This window comes from Balaenoptera musculus, chromosome 15, assembly GCF_009873245.2.
Source record: "Balaenoptera musculus isolate JJ_BM4_2016_0621 chromosome 15, mBalMus1.pri.v3, whole genome shotgun sequence".
NCBI lineage: Eukaryota > Metazoa > Chordata > Mammalia > Artiodactyla > Balaenopteridae > Balaenoptera > Balaenoptera musculus.
This window is the reverse complement of record NC_045799.1, coordinates 84,686,315-84,707,981: the sequence shown is the minus strand read 5'-3', so window position 1 is coordinate 84,707,981 and position 21,667 is coordinate 84,686,315. Positions and strand designations below refer to the sequence as shown.

The window sequence follows — 21,667 nt, the reverse complement described above, 5'->3', positions numbered from 1 at the left end:
CTGTGAGGGGATTGTTCATACTGGCCTCCCTCATTAGACCTCCAGCCTCTGTGCCCCTCAGAGCTGACGACCGCTCGCATGCCTCAAGGAGAAACGGATGCTTTCAGCGTGGAACTCCCTAGTATTTCCTCCCTCAGATGACCGCCCCCCTCACCCCGATCTGTGCCATCTTCTCCTCTCCCCCCTTTCAAATGCGGAAAAGGGGGGTGCCTGTCTGTTGGAACCAGTCCTGCTGGGTCTCATGCCTTCCAGTTGCTCAGACGTCACCCTGTCTCTACTGCGTTGTCTATCTCTCCATCAGTGCCTCTAGTTGCTCATTGATCTCAAGACAGGCACTTTCTTTGGCCGTACGTGTCCCACACGTGACCATCCATCCCTCCCCCATCTCTGCATCTCCTCGTTACACGGCTCCTCCTGCCAGCTGCCAGAGTTCTTTGTCCACTTCCTCACTCACCTCCCTGTCACATTTTGTTCTGCCTCCCCATCAGAATCTGCCGGGGTCTCCGGACGGCGTCCGTGTTACCAGATTCAGTGTGCCAGCCAGCGTCAGACCCGATAGGGGGCAGTGTGCCCAGGCAGACACACTCCTGTCCTTGGAAGCTGGGCCTGGGCGGGGGTGGGAGGGTCACCACCGCTGAGCCGGCGTCCGGGTTCCCAGGGATGACAGGACAGCGCTGCGTGAGACGTTCAGGGTGCGATCCATCAGGGCCATGTGCCTCCAAACTGTCGTCAGATCTTGAGAGAGTGAGGTGACTCGGAGGTGGGAGCCTGAAGGGTGAGACGCCGGGCAGGATGGGCCTGAGCCTCGTGGGAGCAAGCGTGGCTGTGGAGACGGCCCGCCCTGGCCCTCCGTGCCCCTCCCGGCCCCGGACCCTGCCCCTCCCGCCCACGGGCCCAGCCCCTCCCGGCCCACGGGTCCTGCTCAGGTTGCGCTTAGGTCTCCCCGTCGGCTTCCTGCGGGAAAGGGGCTGACGGGAGAAGGTGAGGATCTGGGCCCGAGGGAGGTTATCTTTACTGCACATCGTCGCTGTTCTGGGTGGCGGTTGGTCTCTCCCGAGTCGGGTCGGCCTGATGTTGGAACACTGCCTGTGCAGGTGCTGGAGTCGAATCAGCCGATGAAAACAGGCCGAGGCCGCGTCCCCCTGTGCTGGAGGTCACACATGGTTGTGCCCTTCAGTCCAGGGTCAGATCCTGGAAGGGGTAGGCAGCTCCCCTGAGACGCTGCCAGGCAGACCAGCTTCCGGCTTGTGTGGTTCTTTTTGAAGGAAGGTTAGCTTGTAGCCGCAGGCAAGAGAAGTGATTCTCATTTGTGTAAAAGCAGCTATGATTAAACTACTGTAAAGAGCTGGGAATCATGCACTTGATTTTATTGCCTATTCCAGTCTATGTAATAGCGATATCTTAATTGTTTCCCACAAATGTGAGTCGCGTCACTTTGGCTATGGCTCTTGGCTGACACCCAGTAGTTGGGCCCTGTGCTGAGCACGTTGGGCTGTCAAACCCATATTGAGATGACTGATACCACGCGTTTTCCTAGAACAGTTTGTGTCTTTCTTCGGGGACCTTTAGAGCTCACTTGCTCACTGTAGTAGTTTGGTTTCGAAACTAACCTACGTGTGTTTTTAAGTTACACCGTTAAGGTCAGCGACAGCTGAGGGGAAGGGGCCCTCTCGAGTGGCCGTGCACCTGGTCTGGTGTGTGGACTTTCACGCGGGCGTTCCTGTTCACGGTGGAGCTGCTCTCGAGGCTCCGACTAATCAGGCCTCCCAGGTCCCCTGGGCTGTGATCCATCTGGGTGGCGCTGTCCTCTGTGCTCCGCTCAGCTCCAGACAGAGTGTGGCCTCAGATCATTGTTAGGGTGGTGAACGGGTGTGTGCTGAACCCCGGCTCAGCGGTACTTCCCGTAGCTCAGGTCGAGACAGGCTGCCTGTGAAAATCATCTAGATTCTTGGCTCTGGGCTCTTCCTGCATTCCAGAATTCTCTTTGCTCCTCCATCTGAACTTACCCCAGGCAATTACCAATGAAACCAAGGGGGGAGTAAGGAGAGAGTGCGGGTGTGGGGGCCTCCCAGGGAGACGGGGGTGGAGTAACAGCCGCGCAGGGTCCACCGTGTCTCTTCTTGTCTGTGGGGGCTGCTGTGCACTCAGTTCACAGCCCCCCGTCTTCTGAGCGGGGGTGGGGAGCAGGGAGCGAAGGGGACCGAGGGCTGACTGCGTGCTGGAGTCTGTAAGTCCCTCCTCACACCAGGGTAGCCGTGAGCCCCCTTTACAGGCAGGAAAGCAAGCCCTCCAGAGATGCAGTCATTCAGGGAACGCTTGGGGGCCGTCCTGTGTCACGTTCAGTTGTAAGTGCCGGGGTTGCAGCTGTGAGCCCGGAAATGAGGCCTGCGTCTGGGCGGGGCTCACACCCCGGTGAGTTCAGGGAGCAGCCAGGAGCAGATGAGGCAGTTACGGGTGACCCCCCGGGGGCAGTGACAGGGTGCCACGTGTGGAATGGGGGGGCCTCTGAGGAGTGGGTCCTCCTCGTGGGGTGCAGGGCGACCTGCCGGCGGCTCGTCCAGGCCTCACAAGCAGCGAACTTGACCCGCTCTGCTGGCCCCAGAGCTCGCAGTGGGGAGCCCGCCCGTAGACGCGTGTTTGCACGCACGAGCGCGTTGTGCCTGTTGACAGGGATACACACAGATGTGGGGTTTTTTCCTCCTTTCAGCTGACACTGAAGATGTGTGCATCGTGGAAAGATTGTTCTCAAGCAGCTTAGTGGCCATCGTTAGCCTCAAAGCCCCCAGGAAGCTGAAGGTTTGCCACTTTAAGAAGGGGACCGAGATCTGCAACTACAGCTACTCCAACACCATCCTGGCTGTGAAGCTGAACAGGCAGGTGGGCCGCACTCTCACCCCGCTCAGCTGCCGGGGGCTCCGGCCGTGTCTCCGAGTTCTCAGTGGCGCCCCTCGGACACAGCGACCGTCCCCAGGCGGCGCTTCTGGTCCCTCCGGCCACGCTCCTGCTCACCTGAGCCCCTACCTGGACTCAACTCTGTTTTCTCGTCTCAACAGTTTTGCCCAAATAGCCCCATTTCTGACGATTCCCTGGCCTCTCCCGATTGCTTTACTCATCCCTCAAGACATGAACCTTCTTTTGCTCTTTATAAATGTTACTTTTAAAAAAAATCTGTGAGCATCTTTATCTTTTTTTATTTTTTTATTTTTTTGCCACCCCTTGTGGCTTGCAGGGTCTTAGCTACCCTGACCAGGGACTGAAGCCGGGCTCTGTCAGTTGAAAGCACGGTGTCCTAACCTCTGGACGGCCAGGAAATTCTCTATCCCTTTAACTGTCAATTTAACTTTTAAGATGAAGGATTTATTACTTTTTTGTGTCTCTCCCAAAACCCACAAGAATGTCTGGCCCGGAGTGTAGACCTGGTGGCTGGCACTTGAGTTTATTCCATGCGATGGTCACATGGCTTTGGCTTACTCACAAAATACAGCCTTGTCCTTAAGGGCTGTCACCACGTTCTGTCAACAACCAGTTGTGACGTGGCCTCGGGTGGCCCGTGCGTGACTGCAGCTAGTGGGTTCTGAAACGTCCTGACTGGTAAAGTGGACACCACTGACGTGGTGGAAACTGGGTCTGTTGACAGAAAGGTTGGTTAAGGTGGTAAATTACAAAGCGTAACATGCTGAACTTTTTCTATACTTGTAACATGCAAGTGGCCATTCACGTACCAGCTCCTGCAGAGCCGAGCGCGGCCGCTTGTCTCTGTTACATAAACCATCCCCTTGGTGCATCAGCTGCACACCCATCGTCCTTAAAATGGAGCGAGAACTTCGACACCTGCAAGAGAGTCTGGGTGCAGAATTTTACACTTTTTTAAAAGCCTTGTTTTCACTTTCATCCTGCCGTGCCTCATTCAGCATCGGTTTTTGAAACCTTCACCAAACCTGTCCCAGGCTCTAGACCTGGTGTTCGTGGGGGGAGGGCCGAGAGCGCAACAAAAGCAAACCATGGTTTTCTTAGCTGGAGACCGGTTTCTATGAGGTTGAATTAAATCGTACAGTTAGAAGTCCTGGTAGAGCCGGCGGAAGCAGTCGTGGGTACAGACGCCACCCTGGGCGAGCGGGGACTGTGCCATGAGCACCCGGCGCAAGGGTTCCGGAAGGGACGCGGCGTCTTAGTGCGGGAGTCCGCTACCCGGAGGTCGGGAGCAAGCGTCGTACTGGCTCTGCCTTACGTTTGGTTTCCCGTGTTTTGCTGTGTCTTTTGCAGAGGCTGATCGTGTGCCTGGAGGAGTCCCTGTACATACACAACATCCGGGACATGAAGGTGCTGCACACCATCCGGGAGACGCCCCCAAACCCCGCAGGTGAGCGCGTGGGGACCGGACAGGTCTGCCTTTCTAGGAGCTGTCGGTGAGAGAGATTCTCTTCTCTTTTTAGGTTCCACAGATTTTAAAAGTATTGATCTTAAAGCAAGCTACCGTCCTTCTGACGCTGGTCTTGTGACCACATAAATTGTTGGTTGGGTCAGCCTGCAGTTTTGAGGTTTCTAACCAGTTCCAACCAAAGGGCTTTAGTGTGTTTTTACAGTCCTGCTGTCCCCTACGGTGGTGGTTTGGGGCGTGTGGAACTTAAAACCCAGTGATACGACGACCAAGGTCGCATCAGCGCTCCCCTTGCTTTCCGTGTTCTTGCGTAAGTGCCGAGTTCTGGTGACACCTGGGGACCTGACCCGCGTTTCTTCCCTGTGTGTTGCTCGCAGGCCTGTGTGCGCTGTCGATCAGCAACGACAACTGTTACCTGGCGTATCCGGGCAGCGCGACCATCGGGGAGGTACAGGTCTTCGACACCATCAATCTGGTGAGGTTCTTTGGTCCTTGGAGAGCTCTTTACAACACCCCTTCTTCCTAAAAGGAGGGCCGAGGAGCCTCTGCCCTCCTCGTTTCCCGGGCGTGGTTTCCGCTGCCACCCTCTCCGTGGCCGAGCAGGTCCGAGTCATCCTGCCTCCGGACGTGTTCCTGTACCCGCGGTGCTGCGCGCCTAGCAGCACAAGTGCTAGAAGCAGTGGAGAAAACCGTAGAACTCCATGGAGACATTGCTTTGCTTATTTTTAAAAGGTTTTGAGCAGCATTTCCTCGGACCCCTCACCCCTGGTTAATCGGGGATTTGGTGTCTGTGTTAACCGTGCTGGTGTTCTAGTAACAGCCGGTGGGCAGCACAGGGCACGGCGGTCATGGTGTCACTTTACCCTTCCTTCCAGAGAGCTGCAAACATGATCCCGGCTCATGACAGCCCTTTAGCCGCACTGGCCTTCGACGCCAGCGGAACCAAGCTCGCCACTGCTTCCGAGAAGGTAAGACTGCTGCAGCCCTGTGGGAAACCAGGGCACCTCTGTTCACACGGTTAGCTTGCTAACCAGCCAAGCAGTTTTGTACCAGCTAGCTCACAGCCAGGCACGGCCCACGGCCTGGAGGGCGGGTGCGGGGAGAGACAGGGCAGGGCGCCACGGCCGCGCCCGCCTCAGTGGAGCCCGTGTCGTGCTGTGTGTGTTCAGCTGTCGTTTCTTTAGCCATCCTTCTGGGACAGTTTAGTGTTTCTAGTATTTCAGCTGTATTAATACATATTTATAGTAGTAATTTGAATATAGTTAGTGTATGTAAGTCTTACATATAAACTTTTCACGGTCATCTCTAAACATTAACATGAGTTTCCAGTGAGAAGGATTTCGGGGTAAGGGGACGTGGCCCTGTTTAAGCTCCCTGCACGGAGGACAAAATGGCTTGGGCATCCCTTCCGTTTGCCCCCTTCTCTTGGCCCCGTGACCCTGGTGGGCCCTTGTCCTCTCCCAGCTCAGCTGCTGTGTCTCCTCCCTTCTCTGCTTGCTCGATATTCTCCTGGCTCATTCCTCTCTTCTCAGTGCCCACTGCCTAATTTACTTTGATGCTTTCTCACTGAAAACCTAAAGGAGCCCCCTCCTAAGTCACCTCTCCCCTGGAACCAGCCGCCCAAATGAGGCACATAAACGTGGGCTCACTTCTTTGCCTTTCCCGTGTGGGTCTCGACCCTCACGCCCACTTTCCGTGATAACAGTGCTACTGTTTATGGGTCACTCGCTAGACCCTTGATGTTCATTTACCGCATGGACCCCCTCGGTAAGGTAAACCTTTCCCTACTTCATACTGAGGGCTCAGAGAGGTTAAGTCGTCGGTCCAGGGTCACCCAGCTGGGCAGCGACAGAGGAACTGGACTCCAAGCCTGACTGTTGTGAACACTGTGCTGGGTGATCACAGCGTCACCTTGTCCTTTTCTTCTCCCCTGGGAGGATCATGACAGCCACGAAACTCTGTTATCCCTCGATTAATCAGTCTTAATCTTTATGACCTTTTATTAGGTATTAAGAGGCCCTAAAGCACTTCATGGGATTTCAAGGCTAGTAAAAATAGAACATTTTTTTTTTGGACTTTAAAGAGCAAACGCTTAATTTCACAAATTTCAGTTTGTGACCTTAGACCACCAGTGGCCTTCTCAGCGCTGCTGTGTACTAGGTGCTGGGGCTTCGCCGAGGTGTGTGGCTTAATCCTGTTCTCGAGGAACTGCAGTCAAGCTGTGACCCACAGCTCTTAATTAATTAGTTTTACACAGTAGGTATGCCGTTAAGAATATATCTAAATCTAAAAGTTTAGGCTGCAAAGGACAAAACCTTTGCCATGGTTATTTTTGGATAACCAAAATTACAAACTTGGCGTCCTTCTGTCCGGAGAATCATTGTCTTTATTAATATTTTCCAAAAGGGACCCATTTTATTTCCAGCTTGATTTCTACTGGCTGTGTAGTGTCCTGTTATACGAATTTATCACAATTTATTTAACAGTTCCTGGTGCTGTACATTTGGGTTGTTTATAGGTTGGGGTTTTTGTTTTTGTTTTCCTATTTATAAACATGTCAGATAATCTCAATGGTTCTTATATTTAACAGCTTGAACCTTCTAAAATTTGTACAGTATGAGATTAAATGTCTAATAACTCTCCTACCCCATAGATTCAAGATGCTGCCTGTTTTAAGGTGTTTCCGCTCTGCTCTGTCAGACTGTGTCTCTTTGTGTTAGTCTATTACTGTAGCTTGTAGTTTTCTTTTAATATTTAGATGTTGAAAGTACCACTCATTTTCACGTACTTGGCTGTTCTGTCTCATCAACTCTCCCAGATGCCCAGGTCCTGCCCCGCATCCACACATGCCCTGGGAATTTGGGGGGAGGGGTGGGGAGCTCTGCATGTTAACAGCATTTCACTCCCCTGCCTGATGTGGTATGCGCAGCTCCCCGTTTAGTCACATTTTCTTTTGTCCTGGTTGTAGATCTTTTCTTGGTGTAGGTCTTCCATTTCGTAAGTTTGGCTTTATTCCTTTTTAGGCAATTAAGTAACATTTCCAGGTATTCAGTTGCTAATCAGCCCTTGATCAGTGGCTCTGCTTAAAGTGGGAGGAAGGGGCGTCAGAGGGGTCTCCAAGTAATGCTTAAGGGTGTTTTTGGTCTTTTTGTTTTTGGGGGGGTTTTTTTTGGGTTTTTTTGGCCACACCACGCAGCTTGTGGGATCCTAGTTCCCCGACCAGGGATCGAACTCAGGTCCACGGCAGTGAAAGCGCCGAGTCTTAACTGCTGGACTGCCAGGGAATTCCCAGGGTGGATTTTTAATAGGTTAAACCTCAGATGGCTTAGGGAAAATAGAACTATTGTATTCCAGCTTTGACTTCAAGGCCCGTAGTGTTTAGAAGAAGTAGTGAGTTGAAGTGGGTTGACGTCATATTATCGTGTGGACAGTGGAACAGGGCGTGTTCCGGTGAGCGCCTGTCAAGTGTGAAGGGGGTGCAGGGGCCCCTGAGGCCACCCGGCCCAGGGCAGCTGTCATCACTCCGTCCACTAAGGTCTGATGTGCAGGAAATACAACCCTGATTCTACCCAGCTAAAATTCCTTCTTCTTTCCTTCTTTCCCTATCCCAGGGGACCGTGATTAGGGTATTTTCCATTCCAGAAGGACAAAAACTCTTCGAGTTCCGGAGAGGAGTGAAGAGGTAACGTACATAAATCTCCGAAATTGATTCTGGAGCTTCAGTTCAGATTTCAGTTTTATACTCTCTGTGACCAACAGTGGAAACTCAAACACTGGGGATCCCAGTTCAGTGACCAGCATCTTCAGCCCAGCCGAGCGGTCAGGTGGGGTTTGGAAGTCTTGTCGCGTGGGAGGTTAGAGGGACATTTTTATCAGAGCAAACTGGGTTTTGTTTGTCCGTGATTCCCCCGAACACAGCGGTGGCCGATGGCCCGGGGTTGTGGAAGGATGAGCTCGCGCAGGTGGGCGGGATGGGTGGGGCGGGCGCAGCCCGGGGCTCCTGACCTGGTCAGCAGCTCCTCCCTCAGGCTCGGCTCTGAAACCTGTAACCGGCCCCCAGCTCCCCAGCACTCCGGCAAATAGCTTTGGCCCTTAAAGTAGTTTCCTTTTTTCTAAAGAAACACCAAGCCACAGTCACCGTGCGGCGCTCTGTCCGGTTCCCCATCTGTAGTACCTGTCTCCTCGGACCAAGGACCACCCTTCTCCGGGGGCCTCGCGCCCTCTCCTCCGGGTCCCTCCCACCGCTGATGCTCGGGCTTCAGTGCCACACGCTGCAGCCCTCGCCGTTCACTGCTCATTTCTCCCTCCTGTCTCCGCGTCTCTGCCACCCCGCTCTGTGCAGCCCGCGCTCTCCTTAGCCTAGACGCCTATCTGTGTGCCAGCGGTGACCCTCCCATGTTGCCCAGGCCTTCTGCCGAGATTTCCCGCGTTTCTCCTGCCCTCGGGGTGCCGGGTGCTCCAGCCGCCGGCCAGGACGTGGCCCCGACTGCTCACCATCCCGAACACACCTTGTCCTAGTGAACATCCCGGCCTTTGACCCGGTGCCCCGGCCAGAGGGGCTCAGGGGCCGGCGCACCGGTCAGGCAGCAGGGCCGGCCTGTCCCCCGTGCAGCCCCACCGGCGTCTCCATCCAGCCTCGCACTCACCTTGGGCTCTGCTCTTGTTCCCTGGGCTCCATCCTTCAGACCTGAGCCCCGTCTGTCGTTCTTTGAAGATGGGAGTATCATGGGAGCACAGCCCTGTTGGGAGCCTCTCAGGGTCGTCTTCTTGCCCCTGGGATTGGCTCCAGACCCCGAAAGGCCTTGGATTTCGAGGCCTCCCAGCATCCTTCCTTTCCAGCTGTGGTTTGTTTCCCTTCCCCGTCACTCCCAGCTCCTCAGGAGAGGAACCTCTGTCTCCATGGAGGTCATGGCTGTGACCTGCCGACTCCTTAACCTCTGAGTCTGTTGAGTGTCCCTGGGGAGGCCTTTCCCGCCCTCCCGCGGAAATAGCATTTCCCTCCGAGCTCCTGTAGCACCTTCCACTTAACTTCTTAGTCCCCTGCGTGCAGTGAATTTAGTTCCTGCTCACACCTCCCTCCAGGCTCCACTGAGGCGAAAATCATACGTATCCTGAGCTTCAGCACAACGCTGGGTGCATCGTGAGCTCCCGTAAATATGTATTGAATTGAATAAAGCCCCTTAACTATTGACAGGGCCAAATACATCTTGTATTTCTAGGGTTACGAGGAAATGTAGGTTTGTTTGGTGGCTTTGGGATTTTAACAGTGATTTTTAAGGTAAACTGTGGAGTCTTAGTTTATCGAAAGTTTGCTTTTAAACATTATCAACGTTGCCAGTTTACCCTCTTCCGTGTTAAGAATTGCTATAGTCTCGATTATTGGGTTCTTTTACTAAGCTTAGTGCTATAAAGCCAGCCTCATTCAGCTAAAAATGGTTTAGTGAAGTCCTGATTCCCTTAGGTACGTGAAATCTCAGAGAGTTAACCGCGTAAGGATCTATTAAAGGGTGACTCGTACTTGGTGTCACCTTTCAGACATTCTCCTTCCTTGAGCACATGTTTTGAGGGGGTGACTAGGAAGGAATAAGGAAGATACCAGTAGCCCCACATGCGCCTGTCACGGGGCCCTTCCTTCGCTGTGACTTCGGCGAAGTCCCCGGGGCGCAGCTGGCTGCCCTCTGTGCCCAGAAGGCAGTGTGACTCGGGCCTCCCCCTCACCCTAGGTGTGTGAGCATCTGCTCGCTGGCCTTCAGCACGGACGGCGTGTTCCTGTCCACCTCCAGCAACACGGAGACCGTGCACATCTTCAAGCTCGAGACCGTGAAAGAAAAGTGAGTCGCAGAGGTGCATCTGTTCAGGGCAGCGCAGAGCAGTCTGTGCGCCGACCGGGTGGGCGCGTGAGCGCCGTCCTGCTGGCTCTGGAGTGAGCAGCGCACGTCCGGGCTCCGCAGCGGGGCAGGTGGAGTGTGGGGTGCGCGGTGGGCGGGCCGGCGACCGTGAGGCCCCGAGGGCGGTCCCCTCGGCGCCTCTTCCCGCAGCCCTTCTGAGAGGCTGCCCTGGGAGGGGTGCCGGCCCCCTTCTGCACAGAGGCCGCTTCCACTGGTGAAGCGGTTGGTTTAAGTTATGTGTTGCTGCAGTGGGCGTGCACGGCGCAGGGCGTGGTCCTTACCTTCTCTCTTACACTGGGTGAGCGTCCACTAGGGTCAGTATTGCTTGTTTATAGTGGGTCTCACCCTCAGGGACGTCTAGGGTGACTTACACGCATACATACAAGATGAATAACAGCAAAGGTGGGCTACGGGGAAGTAGCAGTTGGGGTTTGTGCTGCTGAGGCTTTGGGGACTTCCCGTCAGAAAGGTCGGGGCGGGGGCTGGACTGGTCCCTCGCGTCCTCACATAGGCTGCAGAGCAGGGAGTTATCGCTTGCCGTCATCGAAGGGGGCCACTGGGGAGGGGCCTCCGGGCCCCTCGGAGGGCACGCTCTGTAGTGTCCCCAGGGTCCCGAGAGGTCGTCGCTTCCTGTGCCCCCTCTTCCCTGAAGTCTGGGAAATTTCTCTTGAGTTTGGGGGCTGATCCTTGCCTCGGCGAGAGTGGGACGTGGTCGTTCCCGGTGAAGGGCCCAGCCTTGTGTGTGACAGCGTTTCCCCCTTCCAGGCCTCAGGAGGAGCCCACCACCTGGACCGGCTACTTCGGGAAGGTGCTCATGGCGTCCACCAGCTACCTGCCCTCCCAAGTGACGGAAATGTTCAACCAGGGCAGGGCCTTTGCCACAGTCCGCCTGCCTTTCTGTGGCCACAAGAACATCTGCGCGCTGGCCACGTGAGTAGAGTGGGCGCCGCCTCTGGGCCCACCGCCATCCCCCGCGCATCCAGCTGGGAGCCAGGTCGCGGGGCACCGGGGACTGTGGCGGTCTGGCGCCGGGATAACCTGCAAACTTAGACCTTGGGTTTAGGCAAGAGTCACAGGAGCGGAGGGAACCGTAGGTGGGCCTGTGCCGTTCGTGGACCCCGGTGCTGTCTCTGCGGTGTCTGATCCTCACATCTTCCTCTCTCTGTTCTTGTTGAGAATGTTTAGAAAAACATCATTAGGTCAAGACCACGTGAGAGTGCCCGTGTTTAAGCCTTGGGTCCTCCAACGCCAGCAGCCTGGCGAGGCTCAAGGCCCCGTGCAGCCGAGTCAGCCGCAGGCCGCACAGGGCCTCCCTGAGCCCCAGTGCGATTGTCCAAGTACAGCCATGCAAGGAAAGACGGCCCTGAAAGTTCAGTGAGGGCACATCTGCACGATTCCACGGATCTTAGAAACGTTCTTCTACATCCTTTTTATCCACTTAGCATCGTTGAAAAGTTGATGAAAATGTCTACCGTTAGTAATCACAGAAACCACGAAACTGATTTTGTTTCCACCTGTTCTCCTGTGGGCCTCAGTGTTTATTCACACCCAGTTCCCCTTGGCCTTGGTGTTACGGCCTCAGGTAGCACAGCAGAAGCAATCCTTATTCTCTTACGCATGGACAGTATGTCGAGTTCATGAAACTAAATCTGCTCGTTTTGGGCAGGGGGGTTCTTCCCTGGCCAGGCTAAAAGCTGCTAGTTTAATAAGAACTTTGTGAAAGTTTCAGTCTTAGAATTCGGTTGCTTTTTATTCTCACCAGAATCCAGAAGATTCCCCGATTGCTGGTGGGAGCCTCGGACGGGTACTTATACATGTACAATCTGGACCCCCAGGAGGGAGGCGAGTGCACCTTGATGAAACAGCACAAGTGAGTCGTCTACACCCGGCCACACCTCCTCCAAGTGGTCAGGCCGCTGCTGGGCGCCTCCTGGGGGGAAGCCGGGGACGCAAAGGGACGTGTCCCAGGGCAGCCGCCTGCGCTGTGTGGGAGCTTCGCTCTGCCAGGCAGAATTCCTTGTGGGTACGGACCCCGCTCTCCACGCCTCTGCCCGTTTCCGGCTTAGTAGCCGGGCAGAGACAGGAGCGGCCGGTGGGCACTGTTCTCCCTGTGGAGGGGCCTGCGGGCCCTCTTCCTTGGAACCGGATCCGCTGAGGACGCAGCTCAGTGTTGCTCATGAAAGGGATGGCCCCAGGGTGCTGTCCACAACGTAGGGCACATTCTCTGAGAGCCTGCTGTCTCACTGAGATGCAGCTTTTCTCTTTGAAAAGAAGGAATTAATATTAGTCAATTGGAAGGTAGTGCAGTTGGATTTTCCGTTTTTGCTTTTTTTCTTAAACAGCGATACCGTAATACTCTTACAGTCAGGGTGAACATGGGGGTGATTTTGTTTTTTGCATAGTGTATTCTGTTTATGTTCAGTCTTTAAAAATGCGATGAGATTGCCTTCCTGGGTACAACCTTTTTCATCAGACTCAGCGTGTAGAAATCCCCGTGAACAGACTGGCGGGGATCACTCCGCGGTCAGCGCAGCGTGACGAGCGCACGCGTGTCCCTCCCATGAGGGGCCTTTGCCCTGTGGCTGCAGGTCCATCCCAGCTGGCCCTCGGGCTGTGTTGTCCTTGTGCCCGACTGTCCCTGCTGTCATCGTTTCTCTCCCCTTCCAGGTTGGACGGCAGCATGGAGACGACCAACGAGATCCTAGACTCCACGTCCCACGACTGCCCCTTGGTGACGCAGACGTACAGCACGGCTGTGGCCAAGGGTCCTCACGTGCCTTCGTCCCCGACGGCACTGGGTAAGGGCTGTGGACGGGCCTGGAAGGCAGATCTAGCCAGGCCCGTGGGTCTCGTGCTTCCTGCTGTCACTCTCACCGGGGCTGCCCGCCTGCCTCTTGCCGCGGGGACAGGGCAGGGGCGGGGGCAGGGGCGCTGAGACAGGCCAGCTGTTGTGAACTGCGGTTTTCAAGGCCTCTGGAGGCTGAGTTCGTTTCCCTCGTCTCTGAAGAAGCAGCAGGTCCTCGTGGGTTTGGGTGCATGTGGATTGTTCCCCCCTTGCCGCCCCTCAGCTGAAAAGCTGCCCTCAACCCTCAGTCTTCACCCTCCCGGCTGTGGAATCATTCAGCAGCAAGCCGGCCCTGCCGGGAGGGGGCAGGAGGAGTGGGGAGGCCCTCGGGCAAGACCGCGGGCGCCCTGTGAGCCGTCCCCGCCCAGGCTCGCCGGGACCTCCCCCAGCTGGCGGTGCCCTTGCTCACTGCTCTGCTCTTGGAGAGGAAGGCCTCTTACAGCTCCGGGAGGCTGAGTGGCCCTGTCCTCAGCGCGCCCCGCTCACCAGGGGTGGTCTGCAGCCTGCCCACCGGGGCCCTGTTACCGTGCCGGCTCCCTTCTGACCTTCGTGGGTCTTGGAAGGTCAGCGACTTCCTCTTGAGGTGCCTGAGGCTGCAGAGAGCTTGCTGGTCGGGGGAGAGGCGAAAATCCCCAGCCTTGTGGGCTCTGAGCTCCGCCTCGGGCGCGGCCTCGGGGTCTTCCTGCCCGCTGAAGCGCCCGCTCTCTCCGCAGCCTACACGGACGAGCTGGGCGCAGCGGGCGGCGCGGGCCTGGAGGACGAGGCCAGCGCCCTGCGGCTGGAGGACAGCGAGCACCCCCCCATGATTCTTCGGACGGACTGACCGCGGCCTGGGAGCTCTTCGGGCCCCGGGCTGAGCGCTGGCTGACAGAGGGCTCCGTGCCGTGCTGCTGTGAGCTTTGAGCCGAGCTGGGGGAGAGAGTGGCAGAGACTTCAAGAGGCGAAAAAAAGGCTGTAGCTGTGGTCTCATTCCATACTGTCGAGAAATACATTGGTTTCACTTCAGTGGCTTTTAATCCTGCTTATGAATTTTAGCTTTTTGTTGGTTTTCTCATTTTGCCAAAATTAACTGTTTGGTGAAGCCCTTGAAACCGCCTTGCTTTGCATGTATTAATGTGCCAATCCAGCCTGGGAGAGCTAGAGCCACTTCCTAACAACCTGCAGGCGTTTGGGTTTTCAGTCTGTACAGAATGAGGAGCGGCCCCGAGAAGGCAGCAGCAAGCGGAGCGGGTCAGGCGGGGCCGGGTGGCGACCTGGAGGGTGGGTCCTCTCTCCCTAGAGCCCCTCCGGGACCATTTTCCCCGTTTTATTTTGTTAATTAAATTCTTTCCAAATTGGATTTTTCTGGGGTTTCTTCTGCAGTGGATTTTTGTTTCTGGTCTTGTTTTCCATGTGGGTGTTAGAAGAGAGAGGTTCTTCCCGACATTGAAAACCTTTTTCTCTGATAGCACGTGAGCTTGAAAGACGGCCGAGGAACAGCAGGGTGAGGGAAGGCGGTGTAGGTAAATCATCTGGTCTTCGCTGATTTTCCTGTTGAACAACTGTGTGTGTGTTTTTGTGTTTGTTTTTTTAAGGAATGGTTTGTAGCTGCTGCTTTGCCCATAAAGCACAGAATTCAAATGTGATAGGCACCTGAATTGTGCTCTTAGCTCGAGCTCCAGTGTCTGGGGGGGGGCGGTCCTTCTTACCTGTGTCAGGAGGAGGAGAGAGGAAGCTGGCTGGGGACACCTCGCTTACAGGGTGACCTGAGCCTGTCTGTTTTCATCTTCAGAATTGTTCAGCAAAAGTGACGAGAGATTGTGGTCACAAGCTCAGTGTTTGCCTGGCTTCCCTTCTCATTCTCATAGAATTTAAACAACCTCAAATACCTCGAACTCTGCATTCCAAACCAAGACACGTAGCAGTTAAAGTTTTGAGGGATTTTAAGAGGAGTTGGCGGCATGAAAGTTGGTTCTGGCTTCTTGGGGACGGTGACAGTTAAGGATGGAAGCGGAAAAGCAACAGTATCTGCCTTCCCTCTTCTTTAAACAGAGGAAGGGTCTGCGGTGTCTGTTGCGGGTTGTGTGTGTACCTGGGTTGTGGCGGTCGAGTGGCTCGTGACGGGGAAGCAGTTGTCAAACTGCCCCCCTCCAGTGCCCAGCTCCAAGGTCAGTCCCTGAGCCTCAGGCTGCTCGCCCAGTGGTTGCCCGGTGCAAGGGGTGCCCGGGGCACATGTGACCGCAGCAGAAATCTGCAGAAACGCTCGTTGTGGCAGCGATGTGGAGTGCTATGTTAGAGGAGAAGGTGGGAACATAGCTTTCCCCCAAAGCCTCCGTGCATCTGTCCTGGATCCCTGACTATACAGGAGCCCCGGCGATGGGTCTGGTACCCGGGCCCCTGCTGAGCCCTGAGCGAGGACAGAGGAGCTCGGCAGCCCCGTCCACCCGGCCGTGCGTGGAGCTCCCTCCCTCCGTGTCTCTGGTAGCGGGCTCGGGGTCCGTCTCCGTAGTGTCGGGAGCGTCCGTGGCTGCTGTGACGCCCAGGAAGAGAGCCGCCTCCCTGTCGACTGGTCCTGGCCCCGCTGGTCGACTCCACGCTTGGGGTGATTGGGGGAGTCAGATCTGCTTCGCCGGGTTTCTCTTGTGAAAGGCACGTGGTTTCGTCGTTCTCTGGGGTCAGTCATCCCAGCAGACGGGGTCAGCGTCAGTTCCCCCCGCCGTGGGGCCCGGCCGGCCCAGGCGCTGTCTTCTCGGACGTGAGAGCCCTTTGCTCGCCCGGGTCACTGTAACCTGCGCGCCGCCGAGAGGGGGTCCGAGGACTCTTGGTTGAGGAGAACTGAAAGGACGGGTGGGTGTTTGCTGAGCAGCCTTTGGAGGCGTGAGCGCCCCTGCACTTCCCTTCGCCTGTTCCGTTGCCCGAGCGTCCCTCCCTCTGCTCCACGTGGGCCTGAGTCCCAACGTCACCGGCCTGAGGCCCCTGCAGGAGGCTCGGACAGGAGGGGCGGAGGCCGCTGAGTGGTCGACGGCAGGACTCTGCCAGGGCGAGAGGGGACTCAGCCAGACCCAGCAGAGTCCGTGTCCTGGTTGGCTGAGCCCCAAACTACACACCAGGGTTAGTTTTTTATGTCATAGTTCTCCAAACTTAAGGTTACTTGTCACTGCCGGGAAACTTAATGGACTTGCGTGGATCGGGACCAGATCTTTTGTACTTTCTAAGTGATGGGGCCGAGCGTCAGCTTGAACCTGGAGTTAAGGACTGAATTCAGCCCCCGATTCTACCACTGCTGGCGGTGGCGCCTGGAGCCTCGGGCTCTGGGCTGGACAGCAGGAGCCGTCCCTGCCTCACAGCTCTCGTGAAGTGTAACTCGACGTGGGCACCCAGCCAGCGTTGAAACAGAAACCCGTCTTATGGAACTGAACGCATCGTTTTCCTTCAGCTCTGGTTCCTGAGCACAAAGCTGGTGGGAATCGGTATAAACCACTTTCACACACCAGGTTCTGTGTGGTTCCCTTTCGTCCCCTGGACGCCCAGAGCAGTGGGTGGACGTGGGCATCGGTCTGGAGACTTGCTGAGTCTCGGACGCTGGCACCACCCACGTGGCTACAGTTTGCCACCAGACCCTGGGGCCTGCGCTCTCGTCCCAGCACGAACCCCTTTCCGGCCCAGACGGGACATGAACTCCTGCCTTCCTGGTGTCACCTGGAGCCTCCAGCCCTGCCCTCTGTCAGGGCTCCCAGCCCAGGAGTGGGCGACCGAGCCCTGCCTGCTCACGGGTTCGTCTGGGGAGGAGAGAAGAGAGAGAATCTCGTCTCCCCCACGGCCAACAGTGACCACGTGCTGAAGAGACGAAGTGCCCAGGTCCCTGCTTAGCAAAGGAACACAGGACGGCCAGCAGTGGGGTCATCTTCCCGGCCTGTCGCCTGCCAGCAGCTGCTGTTCCAGTGATGCGCTGGCGCAGGGCTGCCCGCGAGCCATGCTCAGGGGTGGTGTTTGTCCCTCCCCCCCAAAAATCTCTGTAGATCCTCTTTTGCATGCAGGGAATGACGGGATCTCTGGTTTTAAATGTACATGTGAAACCGTAGGTGACACAGCTGAAAATCCAAATACGTTATTTTACAAGTGTACTTAATCATTCTTAAACTCAAGGTGGGTGGGCTGAAAACTTGGGCTTGGGTTTGGGTGTCAGAAATGTGAAAACAAAGTGCACGCAAGCCATTGGCATTGGGTTTGGGGGGACGCTTTACACAGGATTCTCTTCGTGAGTAACTTATTTCTTACTGAAAATATGTAATGATCGCTCATAGCCAAGCAGACAGATTTCACTGCTGTATATTTTAGTTCTTACCCAGGTCAAAATCCTTGGCCCGTGTTGTACCTTTTTATTCTGTGGGTTTTGTGAAGCACAAAAAAAAACTGGATTTTGAGACATGACCAGCCCTTAGCCTTCCCTAAGGTATCTGACCAGAAAAGTCTTTAATTTGGGAGAATTAAATCTTTTTGAAGCTCAGAGTTTAAAGAGACTGTTTTGATTCCTCAGCCCTGTATTTTCCTTCTTTCCTGAGATGTAATTTAATTATTCCTTCTTACATTTCCTTTATCAGTGAGCCTGTCGTATGCACTGCCAGTATGTATGGGGGGTGTGTGTGTGTGTGTTTATATGTGTGCGATTGTACGTGTCTAAGCCACGGTTGTGCTTACTGATAACATTCCATACCACATTGGACCAGAAAGCCCATTAATGCTGGTAGCATTTTATAACTGCATTAAGAAATTAAAACCTAGGACTCCCCTGGTGACGCAGTGGTTAAGACCCCGCGCTCCCAATGCAGGGGGACCAGGTTCAATCCCTGCTCAGGGAACTTTAGATCCCACATGCATGCCACAACTAAGAGTTCGCATGCCGCAACTAAGACCCAGTGCAACCAAATAAATAAATAAATATTTTTCTTAAAAAAGGCAAGAATGACTTGACTGTCATTCTTGGCTTTCAAAAAAAAAAAAACCTGTGTTGTTTTTTTTTTTTCATCGATTCATTGCCTACTCACAGGCCGTACGGCTCATTTGTACCATATTTAAATGCACCGTCACTCTACCTAGAATATTATAGCAAAATAGCAGAATCCTGCAGCCCAACTGAAATCTTATAAAGCTATTCATCCAGAATTGATTTTTGTCCTCTGTGAAATAGGTTATAGGCTGCTTTCTACTGGAATTCTTGGCCTTGTCTGAAAGATGATAAAAAAAAAACCAACCCGAGTCTCACAGGATGGTGGGATTAAGCAGGTATGTGCTCCTGGTGTCCCTGAGGCAGCATGACTTTGTTGGTGGAAATCATCAGCCTGTGAGTGATGGGGCGGAGACAAGATGAACCCGCTCTGCTCACGTCTGTGTTACGATTAAAAGGGCTGGTTTGGTGGCTTCCTTTAGGAGCATATCCTTTTTTTCTTGTGGTTGTGCCGTGTGGCTTGCAGGATCTTAGCTCCCCAACCAGGGATTGAACCCAGGCCCTGGCAGTGGAAGCACCGAGTCCTGACCACTGGACACCAGGGAAGTCCCTGGAGCAGATCCTTATGTCACGGAATTGCTCTGTCACAAATCTCCCTCCGGGTTGGAGAATCCATTCCTTTTATATCAAAACCAAGAAATGTCTGTGTGTCGTGTCCGTTACTGAATAAGGCATCAGTGACACCAGCCGGGGAGATTGACAGGCCAGCTGCTCGTAGCTGCTGGAGTTGCGTCCGTGCCTGAGATCTTCGAGGCTGGCCCCCTCGTGGCCGCCATCCTCTTGGAGGAGACACCGGGGGCAGCCTTTACTTCTTACGAGACCCCGTGAGTCTTTCCTGATTTCCTGATGTGCTGATTTTGGTTCCCGTCGAAGGGAGAGCATTTGTGATTTTCCTCCTACTGTATTAAATTATTTTTTTTAGAGGCTTAACACAGAGAGGTACCCGAGTTCCTTTAGACCAGCCAGGTGTTTTCCTCAAGGGAGTGTGAAGGCGGATGACGGGGGGGGGGGGGGGGCGCCCTTCTCCCTGGAGGAGGTCCCGTTGCCCCCACTGTGCACCTTCCCCGATGGAGGTAGCGCCTCATCCCCGCGGGCGCGGGCCGGTGGGGGTCACGCTGCCATCTGCACACGGCTGGGAGCTGGGCCTGCGGGGAATAGAGCACCTGGCATAACAAGGCGAAGTGCGTCCTAAGCGGAGGGTGTTACAAACTCCAACCACCGTCTTTTGAGATGGTGCCCTTGGGATGCTCTGTTCAAACCAGCTTTTCAGAGACAGAGCTCTAGAACAAGCCCTTCAGTAAAATCAAGTGAGTTTTAAACCAGAAGCCCTTGGCAGGTCCCCTGCCCATTGTCATCACCGAGGTCCCCGCAGTAACGGGAATAACAACAGGGCGGCTTTCAAGCAGCCGCGCTTCCGCCGACATGCAGCCCCGGTGATGCTGGTCACCGTCTCTCCCAGCTCGTTCTCGCTCGTCGCGTGGCCTCCCGGGAGGCGGTGCCAGGACAGGTGGGCGTTGTCACCAGCTGGGTCCGCGAGGGCGCGGGGATCTGGAGGCTGTGACCCCTCGGGGGGAACAGCCAGTGCGGGAAGCAGAAGGAGCGACGCTGCCGTGGGCAGGTCCCCGCCACCCGTGCTTTCCAAGGGAACCTGCTTCTGCCTCCCTCCCCTTCCGCCGGGCCGGGCCGCGTCACAGGAGGAGAAACGCGTGTCCTTACCCTGCGGGTTTGGGGCTCGGCTGCGCCCCCGTGTGTTTAGGGGTCCCGCAGCCTCGCAGTTCCCCCCTCGGCCTGCTCCGTTCACCTGCGAGGGGAGTGTGCAGAGTTCTCTAGTTCTGCGGTTGCTGTGCTCTTTTCCAAATAAAAAGTGCGAATACATTTGAAACTATGAAAATCTCCTGGTTCACAGTTAGGCTACAGTTAAGGGCTCTTCCTTGGAATCCTCTGGGCAGCGGCTGCAACAGAAGCCACCGCGCCCGGCACCCCGTGGACCCCCAGCCCCTCGGTGAGGCTGGGCCTGATGCGATCTCCCAGCCGCTCGCCCTTACGTCCTCCGCGGCGCAGATCCCAACACGAGAAGCGAGAAGCGCAGGGGGAGGCCACCTTCCTCCTCCTCTCGGCCCCCAGGCTGCGGGACACGGGGTGGCCCGTCTGTGGGGCTGCCTGGGGTGACGCACTGGGCGGGGTGCCCATTTGGGAGAACTCACAGTGGGAGATACGGGAGGTGCCCGGCTTTCCAACGTGCAGGATGAAACCCGGCTTTGTTCTTCTTGCCGCCTGGGCTTAACTGTGCTCCTGAAGGCGGCTCTCCCCTGCCCCGCGGGGCTGAGAGAGGGTCACTTCATTCCGCTGGCTGTTGCCCCGCCCCCGCCCTTGTCCCTGCAGCTGGCAGGGGCCACGTGGAAGCTTGTGGCAGCCCTCACGTCACCGTGATCTGTCTCCACTCCTGCCCTTCCCGAGAGAGGACCTGATCTGTTGCCACTTAAAAATGCAACGTGGTGCGTGGGTCCCAGCCCCTCAGATGAAGGAGGACACCTCCAATTGTCACCGTGGCTGGCTGCTGTGACCTCAGGCTGGAGGCAGACGGCGCGCCCCCTGCCCTGTGCAAACCCCCCAGGAAATGCTGTGTGAAGTGTCCCCAGCAGGGGGCCTCCCTCTGGGGCTCCGCTGCTGCTCCCCTGCTGCTGTTCTGGGGGGCCGGGCACCCTGGGAAAGTGGGGTGCGGTGTCTGGAGAAGGAGGCCAGAGCCTTAGTTGAGGCACCCTCCCCACTCCCCACCCACTCGGGCTTCCCTGAGCCCCTTACAGGATGCAGAGCCTCTGCTGTCCGCCCCCAGCCCAGCTCACCCACCCCCCGGGGGCCCGCAGCCAGCTGCACCCTCTCCCAGGGTGAGGCCTCCGCGTGGCCGAGGTCCAGGCTCCCCCCCCAGCCAGCCCTGTGCTGCTTCTGGCTGCTGGTGAGAGGCCCCAGGAGACAGCTTGGTCGCACGGAGCCCATTGACATCTTGGGGTCCATGGGCAGATGCATCCTGGGAAACTCCATTCCACCCTGCCAGCTCCTGAGGTGCAACCTGTCGCAGTGCCAGCAAAGCGGGCATAGCAGGTGGGCTGGGAAGGCGGTGAAGCCAGAGCCTCACCCGTTGAGCGGAGAAACTTTGCTTTGTTCCAAGTCCCGTTGCTTGAGGGGTGTGGGGAGTCTTTTCTGGTTCATCTTCTCTTACACAGCTCAGTTCTGGTTAGCGTAGGTTAGTTCCTGCTCCTTTTGCCCATGATCCGAGTGTGTGAACAGCCCCCTCCCTCCCATCTCCAGCAGGCGGGATGAGTTCCCAGGTTCTGGGGTCCCACACATAGAGGGACGGCTTGGCGGGGGTGGAGGAAATGTTCCTAAATCTGTAAAAGCCACCAGGCTCCTGGGGGAGATGATGACGCCGTGACATGATAATTGGATAATTTCTATCCCAGAGGCCCATGAGAATTCGGCCTCATTGTGAGGAATTTGGGTGTGGGCGTCTCCGTCCACCTGCTTCAGAGCTGGTCTGATGACCAGCCCCATCTGCCCCAGTAGCGCAGAGAGGA

At 55.9% G+C, this 21,667-nt stretch overlaps 1 protein-coding gene across 5 annotated transcripts in view; it reads left to right on the top strand.

The window, feature by feature from the left end:
* The window catches only part of WIPI2 (WD repeat domain, phosphoinositide interacting 2), a 33,283-nt gene extending 15,686 nt beyond the window's left edge, over positions 1-17,597 (top strand). For 3 of the 5 annotated variants that reach the window (XM_036826072.1, XM_036826074.1, XM_036826076.1), the window contains 10 exons: positions 2,708-2,877; positions 4,264-4,360; positions 4,756-4,853; positions 5,254-5,346; positions 7,990-8,060; positions 10,102-10,209; positions 11,032-11,196; positions 12,029-12,136; positions 12,934-13,064; positions 13,825-17,597. In XM_036826072.1, the coding sequence (XP_036681967.1) occupies positions 2,708-2,877; positions 4,264-4,360; positions 4,756-4,853; positions 5,254-5,346; positions 7,990-8,060; positions 10,102-10,209; positions 11,032-11,196; positions 12,029-12,136; positions 12,934-13,064; positions 13,825-13,934 (1,151 nt within the window). In that variant the 3' untranslated portion in view covers positions 13,935-17,597. The remainder of the gene's footprint in view (positions 1-2,707; positions 2,878-4,263; positions 4,361-4,755; positions 4,854-5,253; positions 5,347-7,989; positions 8,061-10,101; positions 10,210-11,031; positions 11,197-12,028; positions 12,137-12,933; positions 13,065-13,824) is intronic. The other 2 variants (XM_036826075.1, XM_036826073.1) reach the window with 2 other exon arrangements.
* The last annotated feature ends 4,070 nt before the right edge of the window (positions 17,598-21,667 follow it).